Here is a 21487-nt window from a genome sequence, read left to right on the forward strand (position 1 = left end):
CATTTAGCAAATCCAGTTTGCGGATGATATGCAAGAGTTTAGCAAATTTCCAACCAAGACTGGTCGCAGGTCTCTTTCTCGGTCCATTTCACAGTCTTCCACTGACAGCTACAGCTCTGGTAGGTGTTTTTCTTTTCCAGACCTTTTATTTCCTGTTTAGCTGATATTTTGGGCAATAACCCTGACCCCAGACTTAAAGGCAATTGCTAACTTTCTTTCTGACAACCTCATTCAAGATTTTCAAAAGTATTGCAAAATACTGGAATGCATGACAGTTGTCAGTGCTAGCCTTATAGTTAGGGATGCATCTCTTAGGAAAAACACCACTCTCTCTCAAAACTTTGGCACATTCAGCTATGAGCCATAGTGGCTGCCATCTTTTGTACCCTTTCATGGTCTCTTGGAAAGCAAAGCCCCTTTGTATACCTCTGGTTTTAGTGATTACAAGTCATCACCTTTTCCTGTTCAGTTGCACGTAAAGCTTGAAAGAGTCCTGTGGTATCCCTTGTAGCATCCCTTGTGCATGTAGACAATACTAACCTTTTAGTTCTGTCGTGTTCTATGGTAGTTGACATGGATTTAAGAAATTTAATTCCATTGATTTCAGTAGATCTACTTCAAATATGACTTCAATAAATATCACCCCATGTATTTATGCACTGCTCTACCTTTACTGTAAAGCATCCTTGTAAGGTGTTTTAAGGACTTGGTATGTTAGAAAGGAAGCCTATTTTTTAATAAATAATAAATAAAAATCTGCCTGCCAATAATCTTCGAAGAATGTTGATATCCTGCAGTATTTGAAGCACACACGGTGCCACCTTATGCTAGTGTGTATAAGCCAAGAAGTGAAAAATTTGCAACAGGAAACCAGATTGACCAGGACACTTCTACTGTTTTAAGATGAATGATCAGAATGAAGTTAAAATAGCACAGATGGTAAAATGTCAGCCCTTACTAAGAAATACGAATTGTCTTAGTTTCTTTCGCGTATATTCCTTTCTTACCAAACACTTCTGTTTTGTTCTCTAGCGGCATCCTACACAGATAGCTCTGATGATGAAGTTTCCCCAAGAGAAAAACAGCAAACTAATTCGAAGGGCAGTAGCAATTTCTGTGTTAAGAATATCAAGCAGGCAGAGTTTGGCCGCCGAGAGATAGAGATTGCTGAGCAAGGTAAGGAGTGAGCTGCTGAAGCTTCCTTCTCCTTTGGGTACCACAAATTATATCCTGTTCGTCAGCAAACCCCCTTGGTAGTCGATTAGCTGTGTCAAAATGTCAGCAAGCAATGTAAACTTAAAACAAAAACAAAACCTCTCAGGATTGTTTCAACAGGTGTTGCTAATGATGCCAGTTGCAACTGTCTATGTACTCAGTCTTGTGAATAACAGCTGATGGTCAATACATAAACAGTCCCTTTTTACCACTTCTGTGTTAGGGACAAATTAAAAGGCCTTTATATTCCTTATATTCCTTTTCATTTAGGTTGCATCCTTGACAACTTCCAGCCTTTTCTGACTGCAGTGTTAGGTTGCCAGCATCCTTCACTGACATCCAATCTGACATTCAAGACAGTTGCCATTACTGATCTTTGCGTTTCTAGACCTTCTCACATATATAATTGTCTTTGAGCTGACTTACTATGGGAACCCAAGAGGATGACCAGCCAGTGGATGGCAAAAGTTTCATTGAAAACTTCTCTTCTGCTTTTGTAGACATGTCTGCACTGATTTCACTTAGAAAACGAGCTCAGGGGGAGAAGCCTTTGGCTGGAGCTAAAATTGTGGGATGCACGCACATTACAGCACAGACTGCGGTGAGTGCTCTGCAATTTGCACACCAGCTGCCTTTCATCTTAACTGCTACCTATGCCACTCACCTTTGTCCCTTTCTGAATAAAGAGATGAGTGGAAAAGTGACTCCGTTGTCTAAACAAGAGCATTTTTGTTGTTGTTGTTGTTTCTCAACCATCCTGATGTGTCTGTACATAATAGTGTTTGGCAAAGATTGCTGTTATGGCAGTTCCAGGATTCAAGTTGTCAGCAGTATCCGCTGGGTTTGGCTGATGGCTGCATTGTCTTGCATGGACTTGGGTATGCCTGATTTGATTGGGGGTTGGGTCATAACTCTGGCCTGGTATTGGCCAAATCGAGCCAGCTATTTCTGCTGCGTTTTTGGTTGATTATGCTTGCATCGCCCCCAGGTCTTGATTGAGACGCTGTGTGCACTGGGAGCTCAGTGTCGTTGGTCTGCTTGCAACATTTATTCGACTCAGAATGAGGTAGCTGCTGCCTTGGCTGAAGCTGGTGAGTACACAGCAGCGGCACAGAGATTCAGTATCAGAATTAGAAATGCAAATTCTGTTTTTATTAGGGTAGCACTTACTACTTCTGTCAGACTATTCAGTACAGATGAATACATGATGTACCGAGAATATTTGGCTGTGTTTGAAGCTCTGCTATCAGATTTGTACAGCTTGTCACTAACGATGCAACCTTTGAACAATTCATTTAAAACAAAATAAGACCGACTTTGTTTCAGGTAATTACATAAGAAAAGCCCTGCTTGATCACAGCGGCCAACCAAAGGCCTATAGCTAGCCCACATTCCAAGCAGCTGGCATTCAGAGGCACACTGCCACTGATGGTGGAGCAAGAACATAGTCATCATGGCTAGCAGCCATTGGTGGAAGCATTATTTTTGAAAGAAGGACCAAATTACTTAATAAGCAGAAATTTTGAAGCAAAATTCCTCAGCGATGAAATAAGTGCAATCTCATTTGAAAGAATTGTAGTTGGATGTAGTCTATCTTTATGCACATGGTGGCCTTGTGGAAAGATTTTTAGTTCTGTTTGTAAAATCACAAGTTCATGCTTTATCTGTGGATCCATCGATTAGTCTGCTAGTAGACTTATATTGTACTTTATTAGATCTAAATGTATGGAAGTAGCCATGTTGTATCAGTTGCACTTGCTTCATGTTAGAAATTGACACAAAGACTTTATGCAAATGAGCGGTTTAAGTACATAATTATGTGGAAATAAAACAAAAAAACTGGTGCAGACAATAGAATGAAGACAAATTTACTGTTCTTTCAGAAAAGATTTCTAGTATTTTTCTGTCACTGCTGAATATTGTAATCTTGTATAACTCTAACCCGTATGTCAGTTTGTACAGACTTCAAGGGGGGAAATACTGTTGCCAACTTCACTGTCCTAATATTTCTGTAAATTCTCTGCATACCTGAGTTGTTGGGTATTTTGCAAACCCTTCTCAGAGAGACATTCCATAGCCAGATGGACTCCGTTGAACCTGCTGGGAGAACCTAGATTATGCTAAGAGAGCTTGTTCGGCTTTGCTTTATTATGTTCTATATGCATCTCTTATCTAATGAAACTTCTATCACAATTTATTTCTTATGCTGAAAGTGCCATAGGACTTTGTCTTATACTGGCTCTGTTCCTGCATATTCTGCCAAGAATCCACTCTGATAGACAGTTTAGAACTAGCAAGCTAGCTACAACTGCTATTACATGTATAGTTTCAAGAGATCCCAAAGCAGATTTTAGATTGCACAGAAAAAATTGCTTTAATGTAGTCCATTTAATACAATATAATTCTTAACTAGGATGTGCTTTAACTTAGTTACAGTTCAGTGACCAGAGAAAGCCTCCAGAGATCAGTTTCTTGTAATTTATGTGTTGTATAAAGATAAAGTCTTTTCAAATAGCCTGGTCACTTAAATATGCTAAACATATGACAAAAAAGGCAATCCGGAAGAAAACAGTGGGGCAGCTTTCAGCATGGGTTAGGTAAAATGAGGGTGAGAGCTGCTTTGTGCCAGAACTGTGCTTATTTTGAGTCTGCTTCAAGCAGCACTGCTTTAAGAATGATCCAGCAAATTCATTTTCTTTCACTAGGTGTTGCTGTATTTGCCTGGAAAGGAGAATCCGAGGATGACTTTTGGTGGTGCATTGATCGCTGTGTTAATGTGGATACCTGGCAGGCCAACATGGTAATGGAGCATTCTCCCAGGTTTCCCATAGTCTCACACATTTGTTAACTTCTCCTTTGGAAGTGTATTTAGTGGCATCCAAAGAGGTACTTTAGGCACATCCAAGGGTTTTGACATGCCCATTGGAACTTCTGACTTAATCCCTTTCAGCAGACCACTGTGTATTTTTCTGTTTCAAAAGAGATTTTTCACATGGGTGTGGAGCTAATGTTTAGGAAAGACATTTTTTGGACATGCAGAACTAGTTCAGTGGTTCTTTGGATCTAGTCTACTGGATCACACTGTATTTAGTGTTCATTGTCCAGCCACATTCAACCCCTTTTCAAGTTTTCTCCTTCCCTCTCTCTTCTCCATTCAGTGGGGCTTAGCTGAAAGAATGGGAAAGTGTATTATGATTCAATACTTGTTAATTCCTGTCCATTTGCAGCTCAAATTGGGGGGGGGGGTGGTAAGATGAAATTCACCCTCCAAAAACAGGCAGCTGGTTTGGGTGATATGATGGGGATTGCAGCAAAATTACTAGCAGGTCCTGGAGTGGGCTGCTGCTTCTTTATTATTTTGTTCCTCCCAGTTGCAATAGCTCCTCTTTCAACCCTGCAGCCATTTTGTTTTCCTCAGAATGCCTTGCGCACACTGTGTGTGTTCGTGTGTGTGTTTTCTGCAGGGGGCGGCGGGGGGGGGGGGGAGATTGGTGGCTCATGGCAGCTGCATTCTTGAGGGTGAATGGCCAGGCTGCTGGGAAAGGAGCTCAGCTTTTTCTGTCACAAAAAAACCTGTCCTGGGATCAGTATGATGAGGGGTGGGTTTATAAATATAATGAAATAAGTAAAGAAAAACCTGCTGCTCATGGTCAGCCCCCACCCTCCACAAGCATGGCGGTGAATTTCACATGTATCAAATCTGTAAAATGCCACTCCTAAATTTACCACCTGTAAATGGGGTATTTAATTTGTTGGTGCAAATTTGCAAGTCTCAATAATTGTCACATTCATACTCTGTTTAAAGCACATCTCTTTCCCCAAAACAATCCTGGAAAATGTTGTTTACTCACTACAAAGCTACAATTCCCAGTACCCTTAAAATAAAGTTCCCACTCTTCTTTGGGGGGAAGACCTGTGCTTTAAATGTATACTGTGAATGTGCTTGGTGAACCAGGGGAATGAAGCACACTTGTTGGTTTTGAGCAAGTCACTCTAGCTTATCTCTGAGGGTTGTTGTGAAGATCAGAGATAAACAGAGCTATGTTGGAAGAAGGGCAGAATTTCACTGTGGCAAGGCAGTCGTGATAATAGACAGATATATAGAAAATGAGATTTTCTGAAAGGAGGATGCTGCCTAATGTTTCCTAGCTCTCAGTTATCACACTTCTTGCACAAAGTTGAATCATTAAAAAAGAAAAGAAAATGGCTCCCCCCCTTATGTAGATTCTGTTAATTGCCATATAGCTAAATGACTGATCAAAGTCACTAGAAACCAACTGAATGTTTACACACGATAGAATCATTCACATTAAAAAAATAAACTAGGGGTTGCTCACTTCATAGTATAATAAATGGTGGCTCGTCTTAGATTATCTATTTTTAAGAGAATGTGAGAATTGTCTGTCATATGTCCTTTGCATCTACTAGAAGAATTACTTCCCATGAAATTAATTGCATGACTTGTGTCCATTGCTGCCATTATGCTTGCCCAACATATATTTTCTTACGCAACACAGAGGCTTGTCCTCTCCCCTGCAGTCCCCTGAGCACCTTCAAAATCTGTTCCAGAGTGTTGGGGGACCCTCCAGAGCAGATCTGGGGTGCATGCAAGAAGAGGAAAGGGAAGAGAGTACTATCAGCAAGACCCCATACCCTTTGACTTGGTGTGCTAGATATACCAGATAAGCATAAATCTGCACTGAAACAATGCCATTTCATTTTAAGGGGAAATTCTGCTGTGGTTTTCCCTTCCTAATAAAGTATTAGTATATGCAATGACTTCTCTGTTTCATGTATCTACACTAGCTCAGGAAAAAGCTTTTTGTTGATAAACTGTGTAGTTACTGTATAGCAAACCCCTTAGCTATTGATTGTTGTTCCAGGTTTTGTTTTGTTTTTAAGATAATCGGCTATAGATGAGCATCCCCTATTTCTTTTTCTGTTAGGTCAATTATGAAAAGGTAGATTATCCTTCCTCTGAGTATACAGCTTGAACCAGTTTTCCAGCTTCCACTTGAATTTGTGCGATAAAATCTAGTACTGGTTCTCTGGAAGTATACCTCGTAGAAGTCGTATATTTCTATTTATATGTTAGAAAACCAGGCCAGGTTTGTTGCTTGGACAACATCGTGCACGATAATAATGGTTTGTGAAGCGATATCAGAGTTCTGATCCCTTAATGGTTATGTGACTTAACAGTTTAATTGCCTAGAAGTAATCCTGCTTTGTGCCTTAAAATGAAGTTACATGTGGCATGCAGTATAAATAGCAGAATATCTTTGAGCTAATTATATTTATCTTATTTTCAGATCTTGGATGATGGGGGAGACCTGACCCATTGGGTTTATAAGAAATATCCAAATGTATTTAAGAAGATCAGAGGCATTGTAGAAGAGAGTGTGACAGGTGTGCACAGGTAATCAACCCCAAAGGATCCTGCAAACCTTTGTTTGTCCTTCAGTATGAAGCTTTCAGAAGTTGTAGGGCCTTGCCCATATCTGGTAAGCAAGCATCTAAAAATTAAAGCTCACTTTTAACCATGATGACCCTGTGGGATGGTAATAAGGATGGGGGAGGAATAAATAACTCCATAAAAGAGAAAGGTATGGCTGAGGTAAGGCAGAACCTAGGGCCTTTTCTACTATTTTAGTTCCCATACTGTTGAGCCATGGGGCTTCTCAAGTTTAAGCTCAAAAATTGCCATGTTCTTCATGCAACATTCCTCTGGTTTCCCTTTGGCACATCTTATGTTTATAAAGAAGGAGGAATGCATTTTAATGTCCCACTGACCATTCTCTTTGGCCTGACTATTCTTCCCTATACTTTGGCTACTCATAGAAACTGCATGAGCTGCTGCTTGTTCTTTTTTCTCCTTTCCTCCTTCCCCCATGGGTATTTCAGTATCCAGTACTTGATACAGATGCATTCAGTGCTAAGTTACCAGTGGTCATGATTTTCAGTATGGTTTAAAAGAAACTGGCTTTTGTGTCAGACAATTGCTCCATTCAGTTCCATATTCTCTACACTGAGTTACAGTGGCTCTTCATGGTTTCTGATAGGAGTATTTTCCCAGTCCTACCTGCAAATGCCAAGGATTGAACTTGGAACTTTTGATTTATTAGATCATTTACTGTTTTGTATAGTTTACCACTTAGCTATATTTCACAGTTGAATATAATACGGGGGGAGGAACATGTTTTTCTCTCTCTCCAGAAATCGAGAGGCGTAGTCCATTAATCACTTTGGCTTACTCACTGATGTGAAGCATTTTATTTTTATTTTGCTAATTACACATATGATGGCTGCAGGAAGATATTAAGGGTGCTATGTACATCAGGCCTAAATACAGCTAAATTCCCTTATTCTTTTTTTTTTAAAAAAAATAGAACTCTATATTTACTGGAAGCAGAAGATGTTTAGGGGACTCAAGTGTATATTGTAAGAATTGGTACTTCTGCTGTTGCTTGAAGACAAGATGCAGAGGAGACCTGATTAAAATGTGGTCCTCAGGCTGTTATTGAACTCTTAACACCTGTCAGCCTTGCCAGAATAGCCAGTGGTCAGAGATGATTGGGATTGTCATCTAGCAACATCTGGAAGGCTGCAGATTAACCACAAATATGGAGCTTGGGTGTTAGCCCAGGGAACAAATTAATGTTCTGCTGATTATCCTGTTTTTTCTCACAGTATTCAGTTCTGAAATCTTCTCTTTCTCTCTTTTAGGTTATACCAGTTATCAAAGGCTGGGAAACTTTGTGTTCCAGCTATGAATGTAAATGACTCTGTCACCAAACAGAAATTTGATAACTTATATTGTTGCAGAGAATCCATCTTGGATGGGTGAGTTTGGCACTCAGCTTTGGGAGTTGGGAGTTAAAACCCTCAGAATCAGCCCCCAGCTTCCATATTTTTCCTATTCAGCTCCTTGTGTTGTGGAGTTGAATACTACTGTGATCGTATTATCTGGTGGCCACATAGGGTCATACTGCTGTGGAATTAAGAAACATTGGCCACATTAGGGCATCTCAATAAACCACTCAATGAACTTCGGCAAGTCTTCAGCTCGCATTCTCCACCCTCTCCTCCTCCTTTATGACTGGGAAGAGGACTTCAGAAGCATTTGCTTTTGGTTTCAGCTAATTGCAGCTTCCCGTTTAACCCAGAGATCTGGTTTACACTTAGGATAGTTGGTTTACACAAGCCTGTTTCATGAACCATGGCTTGAAACTGGCTTGTTCTTGCCAGCTATAGTTCCATAAACCACAGTTCCCAGTTCAGATGAAACAGGAAGGCTCAGTTAGTTAAAATCAAAAGTATGTGAATGCTTCTGAAGTCCTCTGGCCCATGCAGGACAAGGAGAGGCAAGCTCCAGATTTCCCGTGGCTTGTGCACGTTACAGTTTATCGAGACAGCTAAGCAAAACCATTGTATTGAATCAAGCATGTATTTTGCATGTGGTTAACTTCTCAAAAAGAGTCTCTTTCTCTCCCACAGCCTAAAGCGGACAACGGATGTGATGTTTGGAGGAAAGCAAGTGGTGGTGTGTGGCTATGGTGAGGTGAGTTGTAGCCTGGCTGATTCAGCAACTCTCATTAGTGTACAGTACAGTACAGTTACCTTTGCTTTAGCATTCATTACCTTCTGTATTCATGATCTACCTTTTACTAGTAATGACTCCTTATGTGATTACTATAAGGAGCATTAGGAACAACTTTTGTTGCAGCAGAAGATTATGCATCCAATTGTAATGGCTCTCACGGTAATTGCAAGCTGATGATACTAGCAAGTGTTTTCACATCATTAGAAGAGTCTCTACTCTCAGCTGTATTTGTACAGTAAAATCTGGAAAGAATTTAAGAGGTGATTAGGGCACATATTATGGTTCAAGTGTGCTGAAATTTGCGCAGATAACAGTGCTTCAACATGGGTGCTTCCAGCAATGTATGAATAGCACAATTGAATTATGTACATTTTAGGGCTAAGCTACATGTGCTGCGGCAGCTTTGTATGCTAACCTGATTGGAGCTGCTGTAGTCATGTTAATAGGCCTATGGGGATGGAGGGAGGTCTGATTTTAATGGCAAAATGAGCTCTCTAGTGTGGAGTGGAGAATCTTTGCACAGCTCCTTTTTTGCAGCTGAACCTCAGTATTGAAGTTACCTTGTCTGGAAGAAAAGCACTTAGGGGGCAGGATTGTGTAAAGGGATATTAGGGAGAGTTCTGAACTCCTCTTTTTCTTATTAGTGCTTATCTGATTCTTTCCCAACTTTTCATATAGAGAGACAGGAGCAGTGGAGCTATCATCCAAATTTTTTAAAAAAGATTAGGCTATAATTTGTTTTCTAGTGTTCATATGTGGACAAACTAAACCAGTACAGAGTTTTAACACATGGCAGAGTTTCCTACCATGTGGTTCACTGCATTACTAGAGAAAATAGTATACATTTTTTTTGCCTTCTTAATGTAGTAAAGGTTGCCCCTCTCCTGTGGCAAAAGTTTTCACATAGTAGAATGTAGTAAACCATGTCCGCTGCTGTCTGTGAGCAAAACAAACAAATGGCATTTATCTGAGTGATGAGAGTTGAATGGTGACATTTTGTTAAAATGAATATTTTAGCTTCCTGTTTTCGTTTTTCATTTTGTTCAAATCTCATAATTCAGAGGATTTATACACTTCAAGTATTTGCTGTTCTGGTATGCTTGGGAGGATTTTTTTTAAAACTGAGAAATAGTGCTATGATGCCTCTGAAGCTAAGAGACTGTGTCTGTATGCTATTAATATTGACTATAAAGTGATTGAAGGTGGGAGTTGGTTTCTCAGGTTTTTGTTTTTTGTTTTAAAATGCCTCAGTTGGGGAGATCTGAAGACAGTGGATACTCCAATTAAAATAAACAGGAATATACTGTTTTAAAATATACATTTAGAAACCAAGCAACATTATCTGTCAATTCCCAAAACCATCAGCTTCCATGAAGAACAAACCAGGAATTAGAGATAAAACACTGGTGCCATATTCATGTAGGGATACATAGAACAAATCTATTCATTCCACAGTACAGGTGTGCCTTTTTTCTGCCTTAGGGCCTCAGTAACAGTCAACCAGCCCTTTGAGGACCGCAGGCTAGTGGTGGGCATGATCAGTGTGTACTTAAAGATGCACACTCACTACATCCAGCACACAAACCCACCCACACAGAGTCATACATGCCCCCCCCCCACACTTACAGACATTCAAGTGTGTGTTCACACACCATTTCCCCACCCAACCACCCTGGAAGGATAAAAGCTCTTACAACGTCATCCCCATTACACATACAAATGCATGCATGCAGTCCTTACACACATACATTCGCTCTGTTACATACATGCACAAATCGTTCTCTTTCTTTACAACTGGAGGAAATGCTATATTTTACTCTGTGAAGGGTAAAAGACAGCATTTCCATTCCTGCCTATTTGGCTCTGAGATAGGAGAGGGGAGAAATGCTGCCTTTTCACTCTGCATCTCTAAAAAGAAGACAGATAGCTTTATCTCCCAATCTGAGCACTATGATTTCTGTCTGCAATTCTAAAGAGCAGGCAGCAGAGATTTTGTTTCCCGATCTCAGAGCTGATTGCCACAGTTCTGAGATCAGGAGATAAAGGGCTATGTCTGCCCTTGGAGATTGCTCTCCAAAGAGCAGGCAGAGCGCTGTATTTATTTGTTGGCTTGTTTATTTATTCCTCCAAGCATTTAAATAATAAGAAAAAAAAAGCAATATGGTAATATTGCATGAAAGCTAGACAGACAGGATAAAAAAGAAAAGTATATATATCAAAAATAAAACTGAGCATTATACAAAACATGGATTTAAAAATTTAGTAAGGTTCAGGGACCAGAAAAGCTTGGGTAAACTTAAGTTTTATTCTCAGTGCTAAGCTATAGCTTAAAGCTACAGCTGCAGGAGCTGGTGTGCTACTTCCCACAGCTTGCCAGGCTGGATCTGGGCTGTGGGTTAGCCAACCCTGCCATATCAGCAGGGCGGGAAGCAACTAAGGGTGGAGGAAGAGCAAACCTAAAACCAGAATACTACAAAGTTAGTCACTGGTGACTGCATTACTATAGTTGGGTATATACAGAAGTCAGCAAATTTTCCAGCATTTCGCATGTGATAAATTGGTCTGAATTCACCCTGTGCATCAGTGAATCAACTGATTGTATATATTTTAATTTTTGCATACACAGTGGTACCTCGGGTTACATACGCTTCAGGTTACATACGCTTCAGGTTACAGACTCTGCTAACCCAGAAATAGTACCTTGGGTTAGGAACTTTGCTTCAGGATGAGAACAGAAATCGTGCAGCAGTGCGGCAGCAGCAGGAGGCCCCATTAGCTAAAGTGGTGGTTCAGGTTAAGAACAGTTTCAGGTCAAGAACGGACCTCTGGAACGAATTAAGTACGTAACCAGAGGTACCACTGTACCGCACTTCATGGTCCTTTGGCTGCATTGCTTACAAAGGGGGAAAGAAGACAGAAATGGGCTGTAATCCAACAATGTTTCTCAATAAATCCTTTGTTTTTAAAACACTTGCATTTGCTTAGATTTTGTAGTTGTTTTTGTGTATTCCAGGTTGGAAAGGGATGCTGTGCAGCTCTGAAGGCCCTGGGAGCCATAGTTTGCATCACAGAGATTGATCCTATCTGTGCTCTTCAAGCCTGGTGAGAAATGAGGTGTTACAAATGCTGCTGTCTGAGAGAAGAAGCCTTTTCTTGTATTGCTTGCTGTTCTTTTTTGGGCTACTTCAAAAGGTTAAAATTAATTAGCCTACTAAAGAAGAGCCTCTCTCTACCCAAAACTTCACAATCTGAGGCTATACATGCAAGAAGACATAAAGCTTCAGGGAATCTTCCATTTCCTTCCATTTCATTTGGAATTGATTGTGACCTTGTACCTCCATATGTAAGAGTCCTTTCCCTCATATCAAATCAAATCAAATTTTATTAAACGGTCACAGACCAGATTAACTCGTACAGCTAGTCAGCGAAGCTAGTTTCCCTCATAAGTTTGACACTGTTCTGTTAATAATGGCTAATGAATAGTTTGCCGAAATGCATTTTTCAATAAGAAGAATATTGGGATGGGGGGAGGAGGAAATAAACATGTGAATATCCTCTTAAAGAAGTAGTAGATGCCAAATACTAGGATAGTCATTGAGAGCTCCAGCAGCACTAATCTGATGTAAGATGGAATAATTGTGAAACTCCAGTAAGATTAATAGAAGCAGTAAAATTTAACTGGATATGCCATTTGACTACTCCGCAGGGTTTTTCTAAAAAGTAGGATAGAATGTCTACTTTAAATTTTGAGCTCATAACGATTAATAGCATTCTGCTTTTAATAGATCTTGCAGAACTTTCTTTTTTACCTCTGAACACTCTGATCTTTCTCCAGAAAGCCCATTTCTCTTCAGACTGCCCCACACAACTTGTCCTTTTTCAGAACTGCTACAGATATCAGGAAATGTTGAAGTTATTTCTCTAGTCCCTGCCTACTGAGCATAGGAAGGATATCAGGAAATGTTGAAGTTATTTCTCTAGTCCCTGCCTACTGAGCATAGGAAGAGCTTCGGTGTCCAATAAGTCAATCTTCTGTAACTTACCCTAAGATCACCTGCTCTCGACTAGTAAAATAGCATATCCTGTTTCTCTTTATTTCTTCTGTTGCTACTGTTGTTTCAGGCAGTGTCGGTTATTTCAATAATACATGTGAAAAGGATTAATTTATTGGCAATTGGTAAAAAGAAGGGTGAGGTATAAGTGAAACATCTATATGAAATGTTTGAAAGTATGAACCTTAAATAAATCATGTGTTTCTCCCTCTGTTTCTTCCAAATATAGACAAGGAGATAATGATCTCCATTTTAACTGTGTGTTGCTTTTAAAGAAGCAGAGGTTCAATTATTGTAGAATGGGTATCTAGCAAGTTTTATTATTAACAATATAACTTGTAGTTCAATAACGCACATTAATGACCCCTTTCTTCAAAATCTTCACACCTAATAGCTGTTCAAAGCATAGCTGAAAAAACACTTCTGAAAAATGTATTGGTGAAAATTGCAATTATTGTTATTCATGAAAATAAACTATTGCAGCAGTTTTAGTCAAACAGCTATATAGGAATGCATGTACATAACTACAGTGTGGCATTGTCAGTGGATTCTCTAAGCATCAATCAAATGTTGGGGAACAGAGTTTAAGGTTTAAAACTTAAATAGCCAGAGCAGCTTGTTCAGTTTCATTTTGCCATGTTTGATGTCCCTTTAATCTCTTACCTTCTCTTTGGCAGCATGGATGGGTTTCGGGTAGTGAAACTCAATGAAATCATTCGCCAAGTGGATGTTGTCATAACTTGCACAGGTAAACCAATCTGGGAAGGACTTTGCACGTGTTTTGTTCATATTATTCCCATCCACTCCACACGCTGAAATCCTTCCGATTTTGTCTTTTTGACCAGTAACAAGTAGTAGTGTTTCCTCACTCAAACTGGAAACCTGCAAAGGATATAAAGAGGACATAAGTTGTATCTCTTTCTATTGTAGGTTGTATCCAAATAAGTAATTGTGCAAGTGGAATGAGTTCCGCTCTTGTAACCCCCTGCATCTTTACCATAGCTGCTCTTAGTTCCTCCCCATGAACCCTCTGGAGCAGATTTGGAGGAAGGCAACATTTGCATGGGGGAGAAGAGGGAGGGGAAATTACACTGTGCAAGTAGCTCATGCAATTACTTGGTGGGATTCAACTCACTGTATTTGGATTAAAGTTGTAGCTATAGATAAGGGGAAATTTGATGGCTCACCTGTCTGAAGCTTGCTTTAGCTGCCTCTTTTTACTGCAGGAAACAAAAATGTGGTGACTAGAGAGCACTTGGACCGAATGAAGAATAGCTGCATTGTATGTAACATGGGCCATTCCAACACTGAAATTGATGTGGTGAGTGTCTGTTAATCTTAATTATACTTTCAGTCATCTTAATAAATCCTAGTAGTTGATCCCTGCCTCAATCTCTCCTAGGCTAGTCTTCGTACCCCAGAGCTAACCTGGGAGCGTGTACGTTCTCAAGTGGATCATATAATCTGGCCTGATGGCAAGCGAGTTGTTCTCCTAGCTGAGGTATGTTGGCAAAGGCCTAAACAGAAGCCTTTATAGGGTTCATCATAAGGAATTGTGTCTCTTATTTTCAGGTTCCCAGGGTATTGGAAGGCTAATAGAGTGGGCGGCTAGCTATGTATCAAGGAGAAGCTGTTCTGCTGAGAAGAGAAGATGATGCAGGTGTCCTTTGGGTAGTTCAGAGTTGTTGTCTGACTTGAGCTTTATAGCAGAGTTCCAAAGCTAGCCAGACCAGTGGGAATATGAAGATCTCAAAAGTTTTTGCTAAACAGATTTTATTCTCCTCACTGCTAAATCATGCCTGTCCTTTTCAGTTCATCATAGATCTTAACCTTTCATTAGGAAAGGAACCATTAACTATCTAAAAACATCAGTGGTTATTAGTCTTGGTTTGGCCACATTGCTCCTGGTTCAAACTATGCAGTTATATCCCATGTTTGCTGGGCCTGAAGAGTTTAGCATTGCACTTGAATCTGAAATACTGCATTTCTATGTGGTGCTCTCTGTGCACAAGAGATGATTTCTCAAAAATGTTTTTTGTTGTTGTTTCCCTGTCATTCTAGGGAAGACTTCTGAATCTGAGCTGTTCAACAGTTCCAACCTTTGTTCTGTCCATTACTGCTACCACTCAGGTACATGATTTAGCTTGAAGGTTCCCCTGCCTTGCTTGATGCTGTATTTATGTGTTTGTGGGGATGGAAAATATAAGATACCATATTTATATTAGTTTTCCAACTCAAGTCTGAGGAAAAGCCTAGTTAGAGGATTTATTTGAACTGCATTTTGCCTGTTAGTTCTGATCTTTAAATAGAGGCATTGAAAAATATTGTTAGCTAGAGTTCTAGAGAATATTATGTGCTCAAGACAGGTAATGCAGAGCATATGAACTTGCATATTTATTTGAAGTACTCATCACAGATGAAATTAAATAAAATGTGGATTTTGAAGCAAAGGCTCAACTGGAAGGGAATGACATGGAGAACTGAGCCAAATGATCAACCGAGCTAAAGAGGGAGCAAACAGGTCACCATGGGAGGAAGTTGTGTCGCTTGCTGAAGCCCCACCCCTTTACAACTTGAAGCCCTGCTTAGATCTCCCATTCGTTTCTGAACTTTTCCTGTCTTATTGCCTACATGTGTTTCAGGATTCCCCCCACAATGAAATATCAAGGTTCTCAAGATCACCAAATCCAGTGTCCTTTCATAGTGAACCTATAAATGAATGAAATACTTATAATTGCTGCTTCTCACTTATTATTATGCCTTCTTCAGTTTTAAAAAAGCAGCATAACTGTCCACTGTTTTGGTATCTGTTTATGGCTTTGAAAACAGAGTTTGCAGTCTGGAGAGGTTAAAAACTAAGGAAACAGAGTAGATGAATTGTTTGTTCAGCTGAATAGTGTTACACACATACAGGGGAGATTGGCCTTTCCCCTCAGTAAAATGCCTCTATGTACCTTAGCTTGTTTAGGCACTAGGGTGAGTCTTAATAACATTTTAGCATGTTTACGTTCCCTATTTTTTTTCCCTACTGGCTCAGCAAAGATGCAACACATAGATTTCCTTTTCACTAACTCAGTGTATTCTGTACCAACAAACTCTTCGCTGCAGTTTCAAAAAAGAAGCTAGATCCACAGAACTGTTGTGTCATTTATCCCAAAAGCTTGGACAACCACCTCTAAGCTGAGTGTCTAAAGTATCAGTGCTGAACATAGACTAATAGGTTAGCCACCAGGCATGTCAAAACTACAATGCTAACTTTTCAGAGTGTGCTGGAAAGAATTGATAAAGCCTGCAGTTGTTACTTCCAGCATCTCTCTGATCTTCACAGGCTCTGGCTTTGATTGAGCTTTACAATGCTCCTGAGGGACGATACAAACAAGATGTGTACCTTCTGCCTAAAAAGATGGGTGAGCAAACAATGGTAGAATTTTTAGCTGCTGCTTGTTGATCAGTGAGCGGTAGCCTCCTCTCTTGGAACACCAGGCTAGCACAGCATGTACCACTGTAATAAACATAGTTTCTTCGCCACATGTTTGTGCTGGGCCCAGCCATGCTTTGAGAATAGGAAGGAATTTTTAAGAACTTTAGTATATCGAGAATTTTAGTATATTGAGGCCTTATGGGCAATGCCCATCCCTTTCATGTCAGGCTTCAGAGTTGAAATTTAGATGTTTTGAGATAACTTTCCTCTTTGTCTGAAATAGCGATATTTTTATTAGTCTGTCTGCTGTGATTGTAATCCTGGGTATATAAGCTAGGGATGTCCCATTTTGGGGATAATACTATCAAAAGATGGGAAAATAAACCTTTGAAATAAAATTAAAAATGCCAGGGGTCTGCCAGTACCAAAATACAAAATCCACTAAAAGGACTACATTGAATTTTAACATTCTTCTACAGCATGTGGTATATACTTTTCAGGGAACATATATTTGTTATTTCTTTCTACATTGATTGAATGTCTTGAATATGAAAAATACAAGGCAGAAGCATCTACTGTACCCTCTGGCAAGAATTGTTAAATGAAAAACACCTGTTAAAGATTGAGTTGAGAATGAGAGATTCCAAGGCCATTTCACCTCTTAGGTTATAACTTGTCTCATGATTGAATTCAGGGTAAAAATGTTAAAAGCCAAAGTTCCAGACTGAATGCTGTGGGACAACACACAGCCAAAAATATATCCCGCCTATTGACTGTCTCTGCCTCAGTATTCATGTAATCGCTGGTATTTGTCCATAGTGTGAAATAATTATAGATGAGCTTTGCTAGACCTGCAAGTGGCCTTCCTTATTGAGCCTAGCATTGGTGGGGAAAGCTTTCAGGAGCAACTGGTTAAAGATGTCTAGGTGCTATAAACAGGACCTTAGAGATTCTAACACGTCTTCCTGTATTCTTTCTAGATGAGTATGTTGCCAGCTTGCACCTGCCTTCATTTGATGCCCATCTGACAGAGCTAACAGATGATCAAGCGAAGTATCTGGGACTTAATAAAAATGGACCCTTTAAACCAAACTATTATAGGTAACCTTCTCCACTGGGGGAAACTAGGAAACATATAGGGACTTTCCTATAATTCAGATACGACAACATGAATTTTAATTTTTTGAATAGTTTTGTTAGTGTGATGAGCAGGGTAGTTGTGAGGCTTCTCTGAACATCCTGGAAGGAAGATTGGGGTTCAGATAATAGTAATAAATACAGGCAAAATAGAAAACCCTTCTAGCTTAATTGTCTTGATGGAAATACAAACATCTAGTGCCAGCTAATGATGGATTTATACACCAGGCAAGGGAAGACTAGAATTGGACTGGCAGTTCTGATAACCTAAGGCAGGAGTGCCTCCACTTGATCCTGTGTCTTGGTGGGCGCCCAGTGCTTGACTTTGGCTTTCTTTCTCCTTTACTGCAGGTACTGATGGACCATAACGCTGAAGGACCAGACTACATAATCTACACAAGAGCTTTAGCAAGAATATTTTTAAAGAACATATTTTTTGTGTTACTTCTAAAAACTTTTTTATTTTTTATTTTATTCATGTGATTTTACTGCCCTCTCTTATTCTCTTGAATATTCCTCTGTCTTTGTGTCTGACTTTACAGACAACCTGGGATTTCCCTGCTGCATCACCACTAAAATAGTACAGTTTCAGCTCCTCAGCTCTATTACTAAGGAAAGGATTTCCCTGGGTAATGAAGGGCATTCCTGTCCTCTGGTCATTTTATTTTTTAATTTAAAACTTTCTGGAGCACCTTAGTTGTAGTTGGTAGAACTGCAAAATATTAAGAGTACTATTTTTTCTGTGTGGAATTATCTACAAATTCTAAATTGCCTTAACGAGCCCCAATTTATTAGCTGCTAGATCAGTGCTCCTTTTCCTGTACTGGAACAGAGTTATATCTTGTGGCCAGTTAGGTGTATATTCAACAAATGCCTAATATTGTGTTGTGAAGAAACAGTGGGACAATTTCAAATACTATTTATTTTTAGTTAGGCTATTTTTCCTACATGAAATATGTAGCTGCATGCCTGATTACACCAATCCTAGGTAGATTTTAACATTCTTTTTGAGTTGCTAGGGTGCTAATCTGAATTGAAATGGCTATTGACTATCCACTGTCTTCACTTTTCCATAGCTTTTATATGTTATGTTTTTTCTTTCTTTAAGTGAAGATGTACCAGAACCATATTTTAAAAGGCAATGGGTGAGAATTCCTTTTCCTTCGAGTTTGGACATTTTTAAGGTAGAATCATAGAATTCTATGAATATATCAGTAATACATTGCAGAATTGGTAGGGGCCACTAAGAACCAAATCAGTCCTTCTGAGCTGAGATGGGTATCTCCTGTGCTCCATACTTTCATTTGTCCAGCACCGGGGATATTTGGATGATGTAGTTGCTTAGCTTTTCATATCTTACAAAGCCAGTGTGGGGGACCTTTGGCCCTCCAGATGTTGCTGTACTACAACTCCTATCAGCCCCAGCAAGGGATGATGTGAGTTGTAGTTCAGCAAACAATTGGAGGGCCAAATGTCATCCCTCCACTGCCGCCCACACCTGCTATAAAGAATTATTCATTGTGTAAAGCACCTTCCCTCCATCTTCAGGCTCCATTTGTAGCAAATGAATATTGAAGGTGGAATCCCTTCCCATTGGCACTGCTGTTTTAAGTGCTCTGCTGCTTTAATTACCTTGGCTTAGGCTAGCCTATTCTGTCTGGTTATCTTGATGCACTGGTACCTCTCCTGCGAAACTACGGTGCAGCCAGATTTCACATTTTAGTGCCATGAAAGAGGAGGGAGCTCATCTTTAGAGAGGCAAACATCAGGCTAAGGAAGGTGGTTCAGGCAAATGCTGCCTGCATCTGATCACTTCAGACTTGTGCTGAAGTCTCGAGGGGCAGTGATGAAAAGCTAGAGACTACTGTGAATCATAGTGAATATATGATCAACCTTGAATTTCTGTGGCTTTTTATGTAACCTTTGCAGAAAACTTGATGTAAATACAGATTACATTCCTAGTTCCATCTTCTTGAAATCTATTCCACTATTGTATGGCATTGGCTGTGGTCCTTCCTGATATCCTTCACTGAGGAGAATAATTTAACTGTGATTTGATGAGGAGTCTGAGCCACCAAACCTTTGCACGTTCATGCTTGCTCTCTCTTTCTCAGAGCCCTAGGTGACCTTTCTCTTGTACCTTTGGCCCCAGATAGCTGTCTGGTTCCTTTCTAGCAGCTACAGGGTGGCCACTTGGCCTTGCAGAATGGCTGCAGGCCATTGACTGACTTGAATGTGGGAGATCCCTTTGCCTCCAGCTCCTCCTGCCCACCCCCTTTTCCAGAATCTGACTTACATTTGGCCAGGCCAAATGAACTCTGTTCTTCCTTTTTGTTGAAGTGATCTCAGACCTGAGCATATGTGCTTCCTCTCAGTTCCTTCATCAGGATGGTGTCTTAGTATTTTGTTTTTCAATTTCACACCTCTAATACTACAAGTTCTGATCCCGGAATTGGCTTGGATCCTTCTAAGCCAAACAGAGTGCGCTCCCAAATGTCCTCCATAAAGCTCAGGGAGGGCCTCTTCATTCCATTTGTCTGCCTCTGTGTTGCAGTGTCAATAGATACCTTAGCTAAGGGCTTCATCTCTGTATAAGCCATGGAATAAATTCTCATGCCTGGCAACACCTCAGTTCAGTCAGAGGGAGCATGTTATAGCATCAACCCAGGTGGGGATAGGTTTATTTTGTATATGAATGATTTTTAATGAATGCAATATTATTCCTTGCAGATGAGCAATAAATCATTACGCAAAATCTAAATAAAATGATTAGAAAAATACCTCTGGCTTGAGTTTTTAAATAATCTTCTAAATAATCAGTGCCACAGTTTGCGCTGTCCAAGGAAACAAGTTGCCAGCACACTTTCAACTGCAAGATTCCAGTTTTATTCCATCCACAAAGCAAATCATTTATCTCATAGGATGTCTGTGGGTTGAGAAGATATACAAATCCCTGATGTCAGAGCTCAAGGAAGAGCTTGGTATCTCTGCTTCTCTTCCTCCCCGAAGTAGACTTTACAGCAGGAATGGAGAAACCCTACTCTGTGAGTCAGATGTGGCCTGTAGTTAGCCCTTCAGGGGTGCTCAGTGGGAAGCAGCTGAGGGGGGAAATGCCATGGTTTTTTAAAACATAACAAAACATACCAAAAATATACACTATGCAAATATGGGTAAGTCCTAATAAAATGTTATCAGTCTTTATGAGAAAACAAAATTCTGTATAAATTAACTAGGGTAAATGCTTTTGTTGGGTGAAATGCGCACTTTCAAAATGTTCCTCTGAAGTAAGATCTGTTGGAAGAAGATCAAAGTAAATTTTAAAAATGTTTCAGCAGAAAGGTAGATTACTGTTCCTTGCAAAGATGCAAAAAAAATGTCCAGGCAATCTGCAGTTGCACGCATGCAATTTTCAGGATGCAGATGCATTTTGAAATTTTAGGTTTCAAATAGCTGTAAGACACAGCTTTGCAGTTCCTCTGTACTTTAAACATTGCTTGCATTTCTCTGATGGAATTACTGATACTCTTTGCCTTTTGCACAATTAGCATAGATACAACAGTGAATAGGAGCTTTACTCTTTTAAAACTTTTTTTTAAAGCTTATGGAGAAAATGGAAAGCAAATGGAAAGAAAGTGGAAATTTGAGTGGAGTTGCTAAGAAAAAAGCCCCTTCTTTTCATAGGAAATACCATTTTGTATGTCTCTGTATATGTTAAGAATGTGTGATTGGTGTGTTGATATGGCCCCAACCCTACTTTTCACCCTACTTTTAGAAAGTCCGCTGAAATAGAATCCTATATCCAAGCTTCCAGAAGCAAACACATTTCTATTGCTGTCTAGCCACACTGGATGCAAAACAAACCTAAGCTTGTTCCCATTGCTAATAAAATAGTGATAGTGTTAGGCTTTCCATGCAAGCTTTAGTTGTTGAGTTCACATTAACACAACCTACACTGAACTATTTGGTTTTTAAAAATAAATAAATGGTACGTAACATTATTTCTATCCCTATAAGTCCACAGTCCATAAAAGAGTGTGTGGATATACCAGACATCTTGATCTT

General features: G+C 39.8%; 1 protein-coding gene across 3 annotated transcripts in view; it reads left to right on the forward strand.

Annotated features, from left to right (window-relative positions):
* Positions 1-20205, forward strand: part of AHCYL1 (adenosylhomocysteinase like 1) — a gene marked incomplete at its 3' end in the record, with an annotated part of 49570 nt that extends 29365 nt beyond the window's left edge. The window contains exons 2-17 of one of the 3 annotated variants that reach the window (XM_083745193.1): positions 8-119; positions 1033-1176; positions 1716-1816; positions 2204-2306; positions 3921-4015; positions 6525-6631; positions 7939-8055; positions 8710-8773; positions 11829-11917; positions 13545-13615; positions 14094-14188; positions 14270-14368; positions 14929-14997; positions 16196-16274; positions 17269-17389; positions 17777-20205. In XM_083745193.1, coding sequence (XP_083601319.1) covers positions 8-119; positions 1033-1176; positions 1716-1816; positions 2204-2306; positions 3921-4015; positions 6525-6631; positions 7939-8055; positions 8710-8773; positions 11829-11917; positions 13545-13615; positions 14094-14188; positions 14270-14368; positions 14929-14997; positions 16196-16274; positions 17269-17389; positions 17777-17783 — 1473 coding nt within the window. Of the gene's footprint in view, positions 1-7; positions 120-1032; positions 1177-1715; positions 1817-2203; positions 2307-3920; positions 4016-6524; positions 6632-7938; positions 8056-8709; positions 8774-11828; positions 11918-13544; positions 13616-14093; positions 14189-14269; positions 14369-14928; positions 14998-16195; positions 16275-17268; positions 17394-17776 lie in introns of those variants that run through there. The other 2 variants (XR_014565798.1, XM_083745194.1) reach the window with 2 other exon arrangements.
* Positions 20206-21487: the final 1282 nt, after the last annotated feature.

The sequence above is a fragment of the Podarcis gaigeae genome (genome assembly GCF_964106915.1).
Source record: "Podarcis gaigeae genome assembly, chromosome: 6".
Lineage (NCBI taxonomy): Eukaryota > Metazoa > Chordata > Lepidosauria > Squamata > Lacertidae > Podarcis > Podarcis gaigeae.